The sequence below is a fragment of the Sus scrofa genome, chromosome 12 (genome assembly GCF_054392235.1).
Source record: "Sus scrofa isolate SSC_HxYL_T2T_F1_AM1 chromosome 12, Sscrofa_HxYL_maternal_Yorkshire_Landrace_v2.0, whole genome shotgun sequence".
Classification (NCBI taxonomy): Eukaryota; Metazoa; Chordata; class Mammalia; order Artiodactyla; family Suidae; genus Sus; species Sus scrofa.
This window is the reverse complement of record NC_139394.1, coordinates 35978973-35996655: the sequence shown is the minus strand read 5'-3', so window position 1 is coordinate 35996655 and position 17683 is coordinate 35978973. Positions and strand designations below refer to the sequence as shown.

The following is a 17683-nucleotide window of genomic DNA, read 5'->3' as shown; positions in this document are numbered from 1 at the left end:
AGTTGGGAAAAGGAGTGGGGCAGAAGAGCAGAAGGTAGGAATGTTGAGAGAGGCACTGTCCCGGACTAGAAAAACCAGCTTCCCCTGCTTTGTTAGCAGATTGGGGCGGGGGCGGGGGACAGTATATTGACTGGGGCTCATATAGCACCTGTACCCTTCTCTGTCTTCCAGGCACAGATGCCACCTGGCTCCTGCAGTACCCCCACCTGGCAAAGACCCTCTCAGGCCAGTCCCATCCTCTTCTTGAGAGTCTTGTGTTTGATGCCACCTCCTCCCAGCAGGTCCCTCCTGGCATGTTAGCACTGAGGGTAGGAACACTGTCAGTAGCGGCTCACCTTAGAATCCCCAGGCCCTGACAAAGGACTGGCCAGACACCCGCAATTGAAACATATTTGTTAAGTGAATGGATGGGCGTTTGAAAGACACCACGGTGATTAAAGGGATAATCAGCCAGGAATCAGTATGCTCCACCTTCAGCCTCCCAGGAGGCGCCTGCTAGCCCAAAGGAATGGCTCCCAAGAGGAAGTTAAGGCAGCAGAAGGGAGGGCCATTTCACTGAGTTTGCCCATCCAGTGCTGGAGACCACACACATCTCCCACCCACCCCTTTTCAGCCTTCCTGCCAGAGGAGACACATGCTACGGCTCTGCTTCTTGCTTCGCCCATGCTCATGGTCTGGGGCCTGGGGCTTCACTCACAACTGAATGTCCCTGCCCGCTTCCCCCACTGGCATGTGAAAAGGCCAGGCCCAGCCACGGTGCCAGTAATAGGCATAACTCCAGCATGGACAGTTTTCATGTGGCCTCTTTGCTTCCAGGGTTACCTGGGTCATTAAGTAAGCTTGCTCAGTGCTTTAAGTCGGCAAGTCTGGAGATCCTGTGAGGTCTGGCTAGAAGTTCTATATATTATTCAGCAGCAACCCTTCAAACTTGCCTCCAGTCACAAGGAAACCCATGCTGAATGGGCTCCCTGGTTCAGTTTACGAGGCAGGTTCTAAAATGCACACAGAATTGAGTGGCTAAGGACACAAGGTAAGAAAAGCATCCGTTGAAAGAAGATACTTAACTGCCAGGACCTAATCCCCATGGGCCCTTCTTATCCCATCTTAGTCTAACCATCAATTTCCTGATTAGCTTCAATTTTTCTCATGTTTTTATTCATTTTCCTATTTTGATTCTCAGGGTGACAGCTATTGGTTTGTCACCCAAAGGCCCCTCTCATAGCTCTTGTCAGCACTAACATGATGCAGTGACCTTTCTGGAAGCTAGCTGACCTGGAGCCAGGGTAAGCCCTACTCTAAACAGTGGTGCTCACCTTCCCTCTTCTGCATCTCTATTTCCTGGGCAAAATGACCACGGTGATCTAATGAATCTCTGAGGTCCCTTTTGATGTGGATATTTTATGATTTTGCATCTTAGGTATGTGGATGCAGCAGTGACTTAAATCTGCCAGGTAGGAGTTTCCATCAGGGCTCAGCGGAAATGAATCTGACTAGCAGCCATGAGGATGCAGATTTGATCCCTGGCCTCGATCAGTGGGCTTAGGATCTGACGTTGCCATGAGCTGTGGTATAGGTCTCAATACTGCTTGGATCTAATGTTGCTGTGGCTGTGGCGTAGGCCAGCAGCTATAGCTGCAATTTGACCCCTAGCCTGGGAACCTCCATATGCCACAGGTACGGCCCTAAAAAGACAAAAAAATAATAATAATAAATCTGCTGGGTACTTTTCCCATCAGTGCTCTTTGTAGATATGAAAAACAGAGGTAACTGGTCTAAATCAGTTCCAGGACAAAGTCCCAAACTCCCATTTTCCCAACAGGAGTATCTCTTCATGTAAACCACGTTCAGGTTTGAGAAATGGGGGTCACAAGTTAGAAACAATTTAATTATGTCTGCTTCCGATGCCTTAAATGCATATAATTGTATCTCTCATCCAAATGATTGGAAAGCAGCATAAACACAAAACATTCTAAGCGATGGCTCATCAAAAATGGTTCTATTTCAGTATTAGCAGGCATGGCATAATTTTAGAAAGAATTCTTCCTAAGGTATCATTAAATGTGTCAGATTAATTTTGTGTTAAGTTATATTTGGTTTCCTAAGGTAAATCTATTTTCCTATATCATGTGTCCCTTCAACACAACAGAGAAAAACCAACCCAATATTAACCTTTTGTTGAGATACTCAAGTGACCATGACTTGAGACACAGAGTGAACATTACTTATACGTAGTATCAGGAGACCCGCTGGCTTTCTTAAAGAATCCCACCCTGGCACCCAAGGTTGGCACTGTGGACAGAGGTCCTATCTCTGGCTCTTACTTTCTGAGGCCTACAGAGAAATGGCAGCAGTTCATTAGCTTTCAATTCTCAATGGGAAGGTGACTCTTGGAGGACTATGAGATCCAGATACCCTTCCCAAATAATCTTCTTTCTCTCTCCAACCCTGAAAGATCCTGGCTTGATTTTATTAGGCTCTCGTGGGTTTCCTTGCAGAGAGTAGTGGGCTGGCTTCCTTCATAGGCTGCAAAGCATTCCATTTTGTTGCTTTTCCTCATTTCCATGCATGACCAAGATACGAAAGGCCCAAGATACGAAAGGCATACTTCAGAAGACACCCAGAGGAGTTCCCATCATGGCGCAGTGGTTAACGAATCCGACTAGGAACCATGAGGTTGCGGGTTCGGTCCCTGCCCTTGCTCAGTGGGTTAACGATCCGGCGTTGCCGTGAGCTGTGGTGTAGGTTGCAGACGCGGCTCGGATCCCGCGTTGCTGTGGCTCTGGCGTAGGCCAGTGGCTACAGCTCCGATTCGACCCCTAGCCTGGGAACCTCCATATGCCGCGGGAGCGGCCCAAAGAAATAGCAAAAAGACAAAAAAAAATTAAAAAAAAAAAAAAAAAAAGAAGACACCCAGAGAGGAAGCAACCTGCCTAGTCACATGCCAAGAAATGGGATCAGAAATCACAAGTCCCGGAATTCCCACTGTGGCGCAACAGGATTGGCTGCATCTCTGCAGCGCTGCGACGCGGGTTCGATCCCCGGCCTGGCACAATGGGTTAAGGATCCAGTGTTGCCACACCTGTGGCACAGGCTGCGCTGTGGCTGGGATCTGATTCTGACCAGGGAGCTCCACATGCCACGGGGGGGCCAAAAAAGAAAAAGGAAAAGAAATCGCAAGTCTTTGTTCACTAGCTTCTGTGATTTTCCTGGGGTCCCCCTTTTAACCTGCCTCTCTATCCCACTCTCCAGTTGCCCACAGCCTCATTACCAGTTCCAATTTACCTTCAGATCATCTGGGATGAAGACTTTGCGAGCTTTCTTAATCATGGGCTGTGGCTTCAGTTCTTCCTCAGAGAACTTGCGTTTGCGAGGGTCAAACATTTCCTGCCCGGGGATGCTGGAGAGGGCAAGGTCAGCTGGGTCTGGCTCATAGCCCACCGGGACCTGGATGGTGTCAGGATCAATGGGGCTCGGAGTATTGCGGTTGGCTGGCAACAGCTGGCCTGAAACGACACAGGAGTTTTAATTCATAAACACTCCATCCAGACCCAGGAGAGACCTCCTTGAGGATGCACTGGGATGAGTGGCAAGAGTTTTTAACTCACTTACATGCGGCCTTCATGAAATTTAACTTGTTCGTCCTCACCCATGTTCCTGAGACACAGCAGGCTGAATGGCTTTACTCAGACCAGGGGAAACAAGGACCCACATACACGTGTTCACAAACCAATTTAAAGAATATATGCAGAGTTCCCACTGTGGCACAGTGGGTTAAAAATCCGACTGTAGTGGCTCAAGTCGCTGTGGAGGCATGGGCTCAAATGCCCAGCCAATGAAGTGGGTTAAAGGATCTGGCATTGCTACGGCTGTGGCACAGGTCACAGCTGCAGCTCAGATTCAATCCTTGACCCAGGAATTTCCTTATGCTGTGGGTACAGCCATAAAAATTTTTTAAAAATGCATTCCTTCCTTCCTATAACATATTCACAAAACACCAACTATGTCCTAGATACTCTGCTTTTTACTTTTCAGGTACTTTCCAGATAAGTTGGGGAATCAGACCAAAACTGAAATACAGTGAAGGGATGGAAGCAAACTATATATGCTTCCAGAGTGTGGGGAATAGGATATAACAGGAAGGAGGGTAGGGGACATGTCCTAGAAAAGATGCTTCAAGAGATGTGGTCAGAGAGGTAAGCAGTCCTTGAATGTCACTGAGGGGAACATTCTGAGCACTGAAGTGACGAGCAGAGCTTAAGTGTGGAAAGAAGATTCAGGCAGTGTGGGGAGTAAATAAAGGGGGCAGGCCTGGAGATGGGGGCCGAGCTGTCCTGCTAAACCACATGTGCATACAAGAAATATTGTGCAAAAGAGAAAATACATGATGGAGACATCCACCTTCCACTTGAGGGTTCTGCAGAGCAAACCACGGAAACATGCACTGCAAAGCAAACCACTGCAAAGCAAACCACTGCAACATGTCCAGGTGGACTGCATGGCAGAATGTGTCTTACTGGTGAAGAGACCACAGTGCTTACACGCAGAGCTCTGAATCTTAACTTGTAGTTCCATCTGAATTTTAGAGTCACTCCTTTCACGCTCAAAGGATAAGCGAGAAGATTCGGCTCAGCTGGGTTCGGCCCACATCCTCCTCTTCCTCATGCCATGTGGGGTTCCAGGAGGTGCCCTTAGAACCTACCCCTGCTGAAGGGTGAGGCCATTGGCTTGCTTTCTGGCTAAGCTGTGAAACCATGCTCCGGAAGGGCCTAGTGGGGAGCTTGCAGAATGAATGTTCTGGGTGACCTTTTTGTTCCCACTCTGCTTTGAGCTCTCTTTGTATCCTGCCTGCCAAAGAGGAAGAGATGGGCCCCAAGGCTTTGGCAGAGGATGGGGATTTCTCATTAGCCAAGCCCAGTTCAGCTCCAGCTTCTGGAGGCTGCTGAGTTCTGTACTGGATGGTGTCAAGCTAGATTTGATCTTGGGCCTCTTGACATTGCCTCAGAAAATGAACCATATAAGAGTCAAATGAGGATTTTATTTCCCTTTAGAAACTCTCTTTGAACTTAATAATAAAGCTACTCCATGGCCTCTCACTCCCCACCTGTTCCTTCGTCCCCACCCTAAACACACTCACAGGCATATACACCCTCTCCTACCCTCTGGAAGCATCACTTAATTAATGTTTCCTGAACCTAATTGCTTAAAGTTACTTTGAGTTCCTCCTCAGTACTTCAGTATTCTGTTAATTATGTTGTATTTAAATGTTCTCCTTTATTGCTTTATAAATGTTAAGCTTTATACACACACACACACACACACACACACACACACCTCCTCTCCCAGACCACATGGTCCTTCATATTTTCTCTATTTTATTCCCACCCCTCTCCTTATGGTGGTGCCTATTTCAGAGCTCTGTTTCTACAAAGAATACTCCTCACTTAATGGTGGCCCTCTGAGATGCTGGGTACTGACATTCATTCTTGGACATTCTAACAGTAACACTGCACAGTTAGAACCTTTATCTGCATTCTTTCTCTCCAACCCTCTCTCCCAATGGAAGTAGGTCAGCCCTACCTGCGGATGGAGATAAACCTAACCAGACCACAGATGAGTCAGTGGCTTCCTCAGCATAAAGAAGCAACCAGCAAAGGACCTGAGAAACACAGCCACATCTCCTTTCTGTCAAGGTACCCTTGCACCATCCTGTTTGTCTATATTTTCTGTTGCATTAACTCTGCTGGACTCATCTCCACCCCCCCTTATTCCTAAATGTCAACAGTATCACTGAGTAACAGGGAGGTAGATCTTCATTATTTTGTCCTACCTCCTGTGGATCTGCAAAATTTTGAGAATTTTTAGATTAAGAATGCATCATTGCATTAATTTTTTTAAATTAGCAAAGATGTTCATTGCAAAATTTCAACAAATGCGAAATGTGTTTCCCCTGCTCCCAATCCATCTTGCTGCTCTTCCCAGAAGACACCACCCTTAACTGCTTGGTACAAACCTCTCAATTCTTGGTCTTCACACATAAATGATTTAGCCCAAATAGGATTATACTAACACATAGATCTTAAATTACTTTTTCAATATACCAGTATATCCTATGCAACTACCCATGTTAGTACAAACAGAACTACTCTGATCTTTTCAAAGAGTAAGTAGTATTCTATAGTTTGGATATATAATGCTTTACCTAATCATTCCCCAAAATGGATTTTTAGGTATGTAAGTACACTTATAGAAGAGATTTCTAGAAATGAAACTGCTTATGCAAAAGACATGTACATTTTATATTCCTAAATGCATCATAGCTAGTTATACTTGCATTAACATTTATGAGAGTGCATTTTTGCACAATTAAATATTCATTTATTTGTTAAATTTAATTAATTTATTTTGGGGCCATGTCTGCAGCCTATGCAAGTTCCCAGGACAGGGATCAAATCTGTACCACAGCAGCTACCTAGGCCAAGCAACAATGCCAGATTCACTACCAGCTGCACCAGAAGGGAACTCTGAATTTTTAAAATGTTGCCAATCCAATATACACAACTGTTACTATTATTTAATTTACATTTCCCTTGGTACTAGTGAGACTGAACATCTCACATGTCTCCTGGGTATTTATTTCTTCTCCAGTATACTGCCCTCTTTATATCATTTGCTCCTTTTTAAATGGATTTTGTTGTCTTACTCATTTGTTAGAACTGTTTATATAGACTATTGATATAATTTGTTCATCTGTTTTATTTGTAGAAAATATTTTCTCCCAGACTGTTTATTTTCTACCTTTGCTTATAGAGTTCTGCACTATTAGTAAGATCTTACCCCATAATACAGTAATAATATCTTGAAATTCTCTCCTTTATGGCTTCTAATTTCATACCTTCTCTATCCCCAAATAATACTAAATGTACACACATATACATACATACATATATGTATACATATTACCCTATACTTTTCTCTAATACAACTATAATTTATATTTTTAGGATTTTGAGTCACCTAAGATTTATTTTTGCATATAGTACAAGAGGCTTTATATATTTTCCAAATATCTTCATATAACAGTATTAGTAAGGTTTGATATTTGATAAGGCAAGTTCTACCCTCTTTATTGTTCTTTTCGGAAACCTTTCTTCAGTATTTTTATATCTTCTAGATGGATTTCAGAATACATTAAGTTATATTAAAAGTTATTAAGGGGATTTTTGAATGAAGATTGCATGAAAACCACAGGTTTATTTTGGGACAACTGGTACCTTTAAAATATTCAATGTAGAATGGCTCAGTGGTTAATGAATCTGACTAGGAACCATAACGTTGGGGGTTCGTCTTGGCTCAGTGGTTAACGAATCTGACTAGGAACCATGACGCTGGGGGTTCAAACCCTGGCCTTGCTCAGGTGTTGCCATGAGCTGTGGTGTAGGTTGCAGACACAGCTCAGATCCCATGTTGCTGTGACTTTGGCATAGGCCAGTGGCTACAGTTCTGATTAAACCCCTAGCCTGGGAACCTCCATATGCCGCATGAGTGGCCCTAGAAAAGGCAAAAAGACAAAAAAAGACCAAAAAAAAAAAATTCAATATACCCATAGTATACTTCTCATTTTAATTTTTTGGACTTTTTCTTATATCTGTCAGTTAAGTTTTATAGTTTTCTTCACTTTACCCTTTCGCATTTTTTTTGCCAAGTTTATCCCTTGTGTTCTAATAGTTGTTGTTAGTGTGAATTTCCTGTTATACTAATTGGTGATTGCTGACATAGAAGATGTTACTCATTTTATTCCTTTTTGCGTTTTATGGGCACACCTGCAGTATACGGAAGTTCCCAGGCTAGGGGTCGAATCAGAGCTATAGCTGCTGGCTTACACCACAGCAACACAGGATCCGAGCCACGTGTGCGACCTACACCACAGGTCACAGCAACGCCAGATTCTAAACACACTGAGCAAGGCCAGGGATTGAACCTGTAACCTCATGGCTCCTAGTTGGATTCGTTTCCGCTGCACCAACAACGGGAACTCCATGTTACTCATTTTAAAAGCTGGGTTTATGTACAGCCTCTTTACTCCCTAATTAATTCTAATAGTTCTAACTTCTCTGAATTTTCTAGATAAATAATCTTTTCTGCCTCTAGAGATATGTGGCCAGCAGCTGCAGCTCCCATTTGACCCCTAGCAGGGAACTTCCATATGCCGAGGGCATGCCCATAAAAAGATAAAACCTCCCTGCATTAGCTCTGCAAGACCATGAGTAAAAGGGATGAGACTAGAGATCCCTGCTTGTCCCAGACTTTAATGAAACAAGTTTTTAAAGCTTCACATCCTTAAGGTTTGTTCCAGAATCCTTGTAGGTGAGAGTTTGACAAGCTAAGATAGTTCCAACCCTTCCAGCCCTATTGCACTGAGACCCCCCCTTTTTTTAAACCAGAAATTATGTATTAAACTTCCTCAAATGCCTCCTTAGCATCTGTTAGGATGATCATGTGGGTTTTTTTTTTTTTCCCTCCTGTGTTTGTTAACTCTGAGCTTGGTATTTCTCCAAGGCTTTCTCTGAAAGATCTGGGGTGAATAAGATCAATTCTATAGTGTAGATTCTGCAGGTGGCTGGAACATTGTATTCTTCCATGAAAGCATCTTAATGAAAGTCACTTCCAGAAGGGCCAAGGAGGATTTCTGGTGGAAAGGGTGGAACAAAGGGCTTAAATCTGGAAGGAGATGAGAAGTGACCTTCAAACTCAAAATTGCCCTCCCTTTTGTCACAGAGTAGCCTGAACCTCCAGATAGCGTAACTGAAGATAGGATGTTTCTTATTCTTAGATACTTAGCAAGAATTTAGCACATGTTCGATAAGCTGACTGTCTAGAAGTCATCAAAGAATGGGGACAGCCACAGTTCAGCATCCCAACCTCAAGTTGATGGTTTATTTCCGGCTACATCAAAGCAAAAAATTGTAGCTACATTTATGACTTAACCCTCAAAACTAATTACGGCACTAATTCCTGATGTGCGCCCCATTCAGGATGTTAAACACAGCTGTGCTGTCAGGACAGAGCTCATACCCTAGTGTCCACCACTGACCAGCATTAGCCCGCAGATGAACATGATTTTCTATAAAGAATGCTGAGAAAACATTCAGGTTTTGATCAAAGGGTTGTCTATTAGAACTGATAGGTGAAATAATTCTTTGCGATCCAAAGCATAGTCCATGATCCTCCTCTTCTCCCCATCGCCGGTCTGTGGTTAGTTTGCTTAACAACCTGCTTGACCCCAGAGAGTCATAATTTGGGTTTGAAATAGCATCTCGGACTCTATTTGCATCCACTGCTTTCAGAAGAAAACCACCATCAGGGCTCACTTCACTGGAAAATGCCCTGCTTCTGAGGATCCTTACATTACAGGGAGCCAGTGAGCTTAGGAGACTGCAGTAGCACTCAAGCATTAATAAAGAGTGGCCATAGTAGATTAAGTGAAGGCTTCACTAGTACATCCCAAGGACACAGAATTCCTGGACTATGAGGCTGGTTAGCTGGTCGCTAGTCCGATGGCAGGAACCTGCTGTCCTGTCCGACAAGAGTTCTGCAAAGGCAGCAATGTCCCTCCCTCGCCTCACGTCCTGTTCTATGTGTCTCTGCAGTGCCGGGCGGAGGATATTCCCCCACCCTTTGAATCTGGGCTGGCCTTATGATGTGCACCAGCCAACAGAATGTGGCAGAAGTGACAAGAGTGTGAGTTCTGAGGCTGTGCCCATAGAGGCTCTGCGTGTTCCTGCTGCATCTCTGAAGCACTTCTGACACCACCAAAAATATGCTTGGTCGAGCCTCCTGGGGGTTAAAGGACATGTGGAACAGACCAGCCTGGTCAGCCCAAGTCCCCTGTTCCCAAGATGTGTGAGTCCAGCCACGATCAGCAAAGCCCTAGACCAACCTATGGCAATTTCAAACGAGTGAACAATAAACCCTCATTCATGTGTGCTACTGAGTATTTGTGATTGTCGGGTCAACCTGTGATGGCAATAGATGACTGACCTACAAGCTGAGCTACGCTATGCGAGGAGATGCTTGCACAAGAACATTAACATTATAGCAAGATTTTAAAATGTACAGGGTAGTGGTTAAGCTGTGAAGTGAGTCAGACCTGGGTTTGAATTCTGATTCCCTCAGCCATGTTATAAATATGGTGTTTGTGAATAAAGGACTGGCAAGAAATACTCACCATTTCCTAATAAGGTCTGCTGTAAGAATAGCAACTACTGGTGACTCCCCCCCCCCCTTTTTTCAAATCTATCGCTTTGAGTTTCAATTTCTTCCACAGCTAATGGAAATTACCATGTTTGCTCCATAGGGTTGAGAAATGAATGAGACAAGGTATCTATAAAGTGCTTAACACAATGCGTAGTACCTGGAATGTAAGCACGATCTCCACATAAACACAAATATAAAATATAGATACCATGATTCCAGATATTTTTTAAAAAATCGAACAAAGAGCCCATGCCTCCTTGTCCGAGCCATGTCATATCCTTCTAACTACTCTCCCTCCATCCTTCCATCCGTGTCCCTACAATGCATTGTCCACACAGCTACTGGGAAGCACGCTAAAAGCACATACCTCTGTGGGCAACCCCACCTCAAACCCTCCAAAGGCTTTCCACTGCCACAGGTGATACCACTCAAGGCTCCCCCCTCACCCCGCATGGCCAGCCTCGCCCCCTTCCTTCTGCTCTGCTCCTCAGATGCCCCAAGAGGACCCCCCACCCCAGGCCTGTGTCCTTAGTGTTCTCTCCACCTAAACATTTTCCCCCTGCGTTCTGCCTGCCTGGTCCTTCTGCACCCTTTAGACACCAGTTCAAATGCCACCTCCTCTAACCCTCTGACTTTCCTCTGGTCCAGCCCACCGCCTCTCAAACCACCCTACTTCATTTTCTTTGCAAAATTCATCTTCACCCCAAATGATCTTTTGTATTTGTTTGACACAATCTCCCTCCTCTTGCATGTAAGCTCCAAGGGACAGGGACCTTGTCTTCCCCACCTTCGAGAAGAGCCTGCATGGAAGAGGTGTTCAGTACTAACTACTGAGTAACCGGAAATCAACACCCCTGGTTCCGAAAAACGACCGTCTGGGACAACAGGGACTGCTTTTTTTTTTTTTCAACTGATTATATTTTGCAAATTGTCTATAATGAGCATCTTTTACTTCAAATACAGACATAAAACATTATTTTAAAAATGGACTTTGCTTCACCTTGTGCATCTATAACTTTCAAGAGGCTGTGTTAAATGCTGCCAGGAGAAGGCCATTCAAGCCCCTAGAAAGGAGGAAGAGGTGAAGAAAGAAAAGTCTTAGCCAAAGATTAAATTAGAAAGTGTCCTTCTCAACCCCAGCAGCTGGGAATCTGCCATAACCCTGATTCTTTTCAAGTGTCCTGAGCCTCGTTGAGCCATGGCTGATACAATGACTTCAAGGGAAAGATAAATCTCTCTCTCCTCCCCTTCTCTCTCTCTTTCTCTCTCTCTCTCTCTCTCTCTCTCTCTCTCTCTCTCACACACACACACACACACACACACACACACACACACACACACATCCTTTGTGACAAATCCAGACAAGGTACCCAGTAAGTGCTGCCCATGATTGCAGGATAAGTACACTGAAAGGTCTGCTATAAAGATGGCTTTGATCAAAGCAGCTCTTTTCCAACAACTTCCCCCCACACAGCAATAGGCTGTCAATGCAAATAGGGGTAAAGCACAATGCTGAGAAGCCAGCCCAATTCATTATGCAGAAACATTAGGAAGGGGTCTGTTACCATTTACTGAGATGACAAAAGAAATGGAGTCCCGTGAGCTGTTAGACTAGCCTCCCCAGTCCACTGAGTAACTGCTATTGTACGTGCTGAGCAGCCAGGAGGAGCTCCCGCCATCTCCCAGGCACTGCTCCTGTGTCACCTCACTCAATCCTCACAATAGCTATGTGAAGGTAGAGTCATGAGACCCCCCCCCCATTTTCTAGATGTGGCAATAAAGGAATGGAAAAACACCATTTAACACAAGCTCAGAAATGCAAAATAATTTGCCCAAGGTTGCCCAACTAGTAGATGAAACAATCTCACCTCCCAACTCTTCTGACTCTTTAAAACCCAAGTTCTTAAATTGTTTCGTCAAAGGAAAGCAAGGGACTCTGCTTCCTGATAGAGTCCAGTGTCAGGATCTGGGTCTCCTGGCCTCATGTACAATACCCATGGACCCATCAGCCTGCCCAATTTATGGATGAGGAAATGGAGGGTCAGAGGTGAAATCACCTGTACAAACTCACGCAGCCAGAAAGCTGGGGGAAAGCCAGTGGAGCATAGTGTCCCAGGGCCACTGCCCTTTCTACTCTGCTCCACTGTCCCCTCAAAGGGCAGCAGAGAAAGAAAGGGGGACTCCCTCCAGCTCCCTCCCCTCTGGTCTACCATGTTCCTGGGCAGCAGCTGGTTCCCCAAGAAGGCCTCCTGTCATGGACAAGAGCCCCAAGAATACCCAGGAAGGCAGCCACCCCATTCCCTTTCCCTCCCTCCCTCCTCTCCCCTCCCTCCCCTCCTTCACGATGTCAGTCCTCTTGAATGGTGAGCTTGTGCCAAGGGCACGCCTTCAATGACAAAGCAACTAATGACCCACAGAGCTAGGGGCCCTGTCAACACTGCATCTCACTCAGGCATCTTTAAAAGAGCTTCCAGACAGCCGGAGACCACACCTCATTTACACTGTTATGGGATGTGGCTGCAAAGGTCACGTCAGGGGGAGGCATGTTTTACTTCTATCCCCCTAAAGTGTTCGAATGCCAATTCCTACTGGGTCTGTGTTCGGGCAGAGACAGTTGGAACGCTGTTCCAGGCTTCTGGCCTTTGTCCCCCACTGTGACCTGTCCAGGGAGATGGCATGGTTCAGCAGAAAGCACAGACAGACTTGGACCCCCTGTGCCTTTGCCCCTGAACAGCTGTGTGGCCGGGGGCCAGTCACTCCACCACCCAGAGTCCTGCTCCCTCATCTGTCTGCTAGGGCTGTCTGGGATGGGCAGTACAGGGGGAGGCCCCTCGGAGACATGGAGTCCATGCGTCCCTCCCCAGGTCCCCCCCTCCACCTCCCCCGAGCTGTAGTCCAAGCAAAGCCTGTTGGATGTCGCCAAGTGTGACCCCATGTCCAGGACAAGCATGTTGCCCTGGGATCGTGCATCAGTACCCAAAATGGCCCTGACTTGACTTGGCAGCTCCTGACTTGGCAGGGCTGGACTGGATTAGCAAGGCCTCTCATTCCAAGGGTATTTATCATCGGGCGTCTTTGCCAGTGGAGTCAGCAAGAAACCTGCCTCCTTGAACCGACTAAGAGGTGACAGCAGAGGGGCTCAGAACCACGCCTGTTAGCATCAGTGACACAAGTCCAGGACAGGGGTCAGGGTACATGTGGGCTGCTTGCCCCTCCACCTCTTCTCCTGGGGCCAGAGCCTCTCCCCACTGGTGTTACAGCACCTTAGGGTGCAGAGAAGTAATGGGGTGGCCAGAAATGCACTCACAGTGCCAGAGATCAAGGCCTGTGTGAACTGCATCTCAGATCTTGCAACACTGACCACCCCGCCCCCCACAAAGGTGCATAGGGAGGGTCATGAATGGGAAACAAGAGGCACTGTCCTACCCCCACACACTCATGTCTCTGCCCCCAGTGCATCCCAAAGTCATGGAACACGGAGAAGAGCAGGCCCCCTGGTTTCCTTTGCACTTGTAGCAAATGGGTAAAGGCCTGGGAAATAGAAGGTTAATGCCCACCAACCATGCACTGGCCAGTGTTCAAATCTTGGCTTCAGCCATTCCTTCTGAAAGAGTTCCATCCCTCCCAAGGCCACCACAGTGACAGCAGCTGTAATCAAGAACGGCCACATCAAGCCTTTCTGCAACTCCACAGGCTCGAGAACGAGCAATGAGAGACATATGGAGAGGATCAAGTGGGACCTAGAGTCCCATGGGTGTTCACCTCGCCCCTCCTCAGAGCCCCCCCACATGCACAGTGATGCTGTCAGCTTTCCACAGAGGAACAGGTGAGAGGGGCTCCTGCCTGCATTTACATGCTGCACCTGGACCTGGTTTAGGTGCACGATGCATGAGTATCTACAGCCTCGCCCTGCCTCCCGACTGCCCTGCCAAGTATACAGGTCCACTGGGTACCTTCTACCTATGGAGAAATTGGGCCACTAAGCAATTTACTGGGCTCCTCCTAGGATGGGGCTACCTTCTTACCCAGAAGAGGAACAAGCTCTCTATATACCTGCAGCCTATTTTCAGAGGCTCTTTCCATTTTTAATGACAACACACACCACTGGAATCAGCACCACTGAGGTCCCTGGAGTCTCTTTAATTGTCTGAGTTGGTGAAAATGTGCAGGCCTAGTCGTTTGAAACATGCAGTTTTCAAAGTGCTGCCACGGCGAGTTATTAAACTGACTCTTCTCCTTTGGGCCATGTGAGTTTTCTGTTTGGATTTGGAGGCGAGAGTGAAGCAAGGGACAAGGGAGGGGCGAGGCTTGATGATGCCCACTGTGAACCCCGGAACCCACTGCAAACAAATGGCTCCCCCTTTCCTGAGTGACACCCTTCCTCCTCTCCCAACCCCCAACCAATCCAAACAAACATAGGAAGAAAAACAGGATTGTTTTAAAGCCTGAGTTTCCGGATGAACATGAATAGGATTCAGGTGTGTCGGTGGTTCTGCGGCTTCTCAAGGAGATCCACAAAAATCTTTCCTGTGCAAGTTTCCAAGCTGAGCACCTAAAGGTAAACAAGCTTTTCCAAAGCCTCCTGCCTTGGCACCTAGCCAGTGCTCTCCGAAATCCTCTCGCCCCAAAGTTCACAGAAAGTCCTGCACTGGGCAGTGTGTGGCTGGTCACTGCCTCCTGCTCACTGTCGTCCCAAAGCTAACATGTTTAAGCCAAACTCATCCTTCAAGCTCCCAGGGACACCAGCCCCTCCTCCAGATCTGCTCACGCCTGTGAACCATCTTGCCTCTTTTCTGTAAGGCTCTGAACTTTAGCCACACCCCCCTCATGCAGAAGGGAGAAATGAGCCATGGATCGGAATCCACAGACCCTGCCAGGAGCTGTTGGGGGAGGGCCTCCCTAGGCTTGGGTTTGACCACCTGTTATATGATGAGACGAGAGTCTGGACTGACAGCAAAAGTTCATTCTAGCTCTCGCAAGAAAGCACCCTTTAGTTCAGTGGAGGTTTTCCGTTGTGGCTCAGATCCTGGCCACAGGCCAGGGGCAGGCCACTCCTTTGAGGACTTGGACAAATTCAACACCTTCCTAACTGGTCTCTGCCTCCTGAAATCCTGTCTGAACACAGCTACCAGGTTCCTTTTCCTAGAACATCACCATGATCAAAGGTAGCCAGGGGCCTCCCACTGCCTCCCAATCTGAGCTCTCCGTCTGGAAGTCAAGGACTTCCTCATGCAGGCACTGCTGCTCCCACCAGCACTCTCTGCTCCAGCCACGCCGGTCAGCCTTGTCTCCTGGACATTGTTGCCTCTCATCCTCTCTACCTGTTCTACCACCACTCAAGGCCTAGGTGGTCTCCCTCCTGCTGACTATCCCAATGTTGGCGACAATGCCCAACTTCTCTCACATTGAATATCTATATGATGCTGCACTTCAGCGTATGCCGCCTAGAAGTTTTCTCAGGTGAAGTGACTTTGTAGCATTTAAGCCATTATCCATCCTCCAACTAGACTGGAAATCTTTTCAGGAAAAAGGCTTGCAAATGCCTTGCACAGAATGATGAACAAAGACCTGTTGATTAAAACATTCATTTTTTAATAGAAATTTATTGAGACCTGTTGATTAAAACATTCATTTTTTTTAATAGACATTTATTGAGACCTACTATGGACTAGGCTCTGAAAATATATAAGAAACCCCAGCCCCTGGGAGACGTGTCTGGAGGTGGAAACACATAAGCACCAGGTTTGGGGCACTAGTGCCAAGTGCTGCAGGAGAGCACTGCCCAGGGAACCCAAGGGTGGACTGCAAAGCCGGTCACTAATCCAGATCCTTGGAGGAAGTACAGGGAGGAAAGTCTTCTCAGAGAAAGGTGGCATCTTGAGAGATTCTCGGAATCAGCCATAAAAGTAAAGAGATAAGAGGTGATCAAGGCAGAGAAAACAGAAACTGAAGTCACGAAGGTGGGAGAGAACTCACGGGCCAGTTAGGGAATCGAAAGCAGTTGGTGTCGTTGGAGCTCAGAGGGCAAGGAGCAGGTGGAAGAGTTGAGACCCGACAAAGAGGGGCCCTCTGGGCGCAGACCTCCTTATCCTCAATGGACAGGTGAGTGGAGGATGCGGGGGGCGGGGGCAGGAAATGGCAAGCATTCCCCCACATCAGTGGAAGAAGAGCAGATAGGTTCAAAAGTTGTGAACTGGGGGGATGGGGGCGGTGCTATGAGTCTATGCCAAGTCAGTAAGGGGAGAAAGAGGGTAAATATGGACCTTCGGGTTTCTGGCTCAAACAGCCAGAAAGGTGGTAAAAATTCACCGAAACAGGCAACATGGTGGAAAAGACAGCCTCTGACAGGGATCCATTGAGTCCGAGGCACCTCTGAACTCCAGATGAAGATGCTGGTGGACACAGCTATCAGCTTTACACACGAGTCCAGGCTTCAGAAAAGTAATCCAGCCTAACTAGAAGTACAGACTGCAGGGCCTTGCCCCCCTGGAGAGAATACAGAGCAAGAAGAGAACCACAGAAAAGGCCTTGGGGGACCAGTGACATTTTAGGGACAGGTAGATGAAGAGGACTCTGTGCATGATACTTCAGAGAGACCAGAAAGGCAGGAGGTAGGCTGGTTCTTGGACAAGCTGCTGAGATGGGACTGACGGCAGGAGGGTTCTCCTAGCTCCATTATCCACCCCTCCTGGGAAGTCACTGTGCCTCCCAATCAGGGAACTGCATCACCTGCATTGAACAAACTGGCACCAATGTGACCAGACAGCTTGGGTAACTTGCTCAAGGTCAAACAGCTCATAGGTTGGAAGAGACTGCATTCAAGCCAGGGCTGCTCTAAAGCCCGAACCTTCTTCCTGCACTTCCACCTGTGCATGCCCACCCACAAAATCAGTGCTGAAGGCTAGCAGCCAATGATTCCCATCATGCAGCCCTCACCTGGCCCTACCTGTGGCAGGAATCCTGGGGTGCTCCTCCGGACACGGGTGTCTTCCCTGCATTCTCCGTGGGAGGACTCGGAGGGGTGCTGAGTGACTCAGCCTAGCAGAGATGGCCCCTCTGCACCTGCTGCATCAACAGAATCAAGTCCCCGTGACATCTTTTCATTTGTTCACTCTTGGTCTGCAGAGTGTATGTTATGGGTGGGGGGTGGGGGTGGGGGCGGGGGTGGGGGGGAGGATGATGAAAAATACCTGTAGATACCCCTCTAACCTACAACAGAGATTTCCATACCACAAGCTGTGTATACAACGCTGAACACAGACACTCTTTCTCCATGTTGGTTAATGATAATTCTGAAAGATTACTAAGTAAGTGTTGCTAGGCAATAGGAGCTGAGGTGGGGACTGGGGGTATGCTAAGTCAGGGATGTAGATTCTTGGGGAGGGGGGGAAATCAACTTAATTCCAAGGAGTGAGCTGGTAACTAAACA

General features: G+C 47.0%; 1 protein-coding gene and 1 long non-coding RNA gene across 7 annotated transcripts in view; one reads left to right on the top strand and one right to left on the bottom strand.

The window, feature by feature from the left end:
- The window catches only part of HLF (HLF transcription factor, PAR bZIP family member), a 54639-nt gene that overhangs the window by 6212 nt on the left and 30744 nt on the right, over nucleotides 1-17683 (bottom strand). For all 6 annotated transcript variants that reach the window (XM_021067249.2, XM_021067250.2, XM_084983117.1 and 3 more), the window contains exon 3: nucleotides 3283-3503. In XM_021067249.2, the coding sequence (XP_020922908.1) occupies nucleotides 3283-3503 (221 nt within the window). The remainder of the gene's footprint in view (nucleotides 1-3282; nucleotides 3504-17683) is intronic.
- Nucleotides 1172-9983, top strand: LOC146398169 (uncharacterized). The gene is made up of 3 exons (XR_014820432.1): nucleotides 1172-2625; nucleotides 2915-5690; nucleotides 9648-9983. It is a non-coding gene; the product is annotated as an uncharacterized LOC146398169 (long non-coding RNA).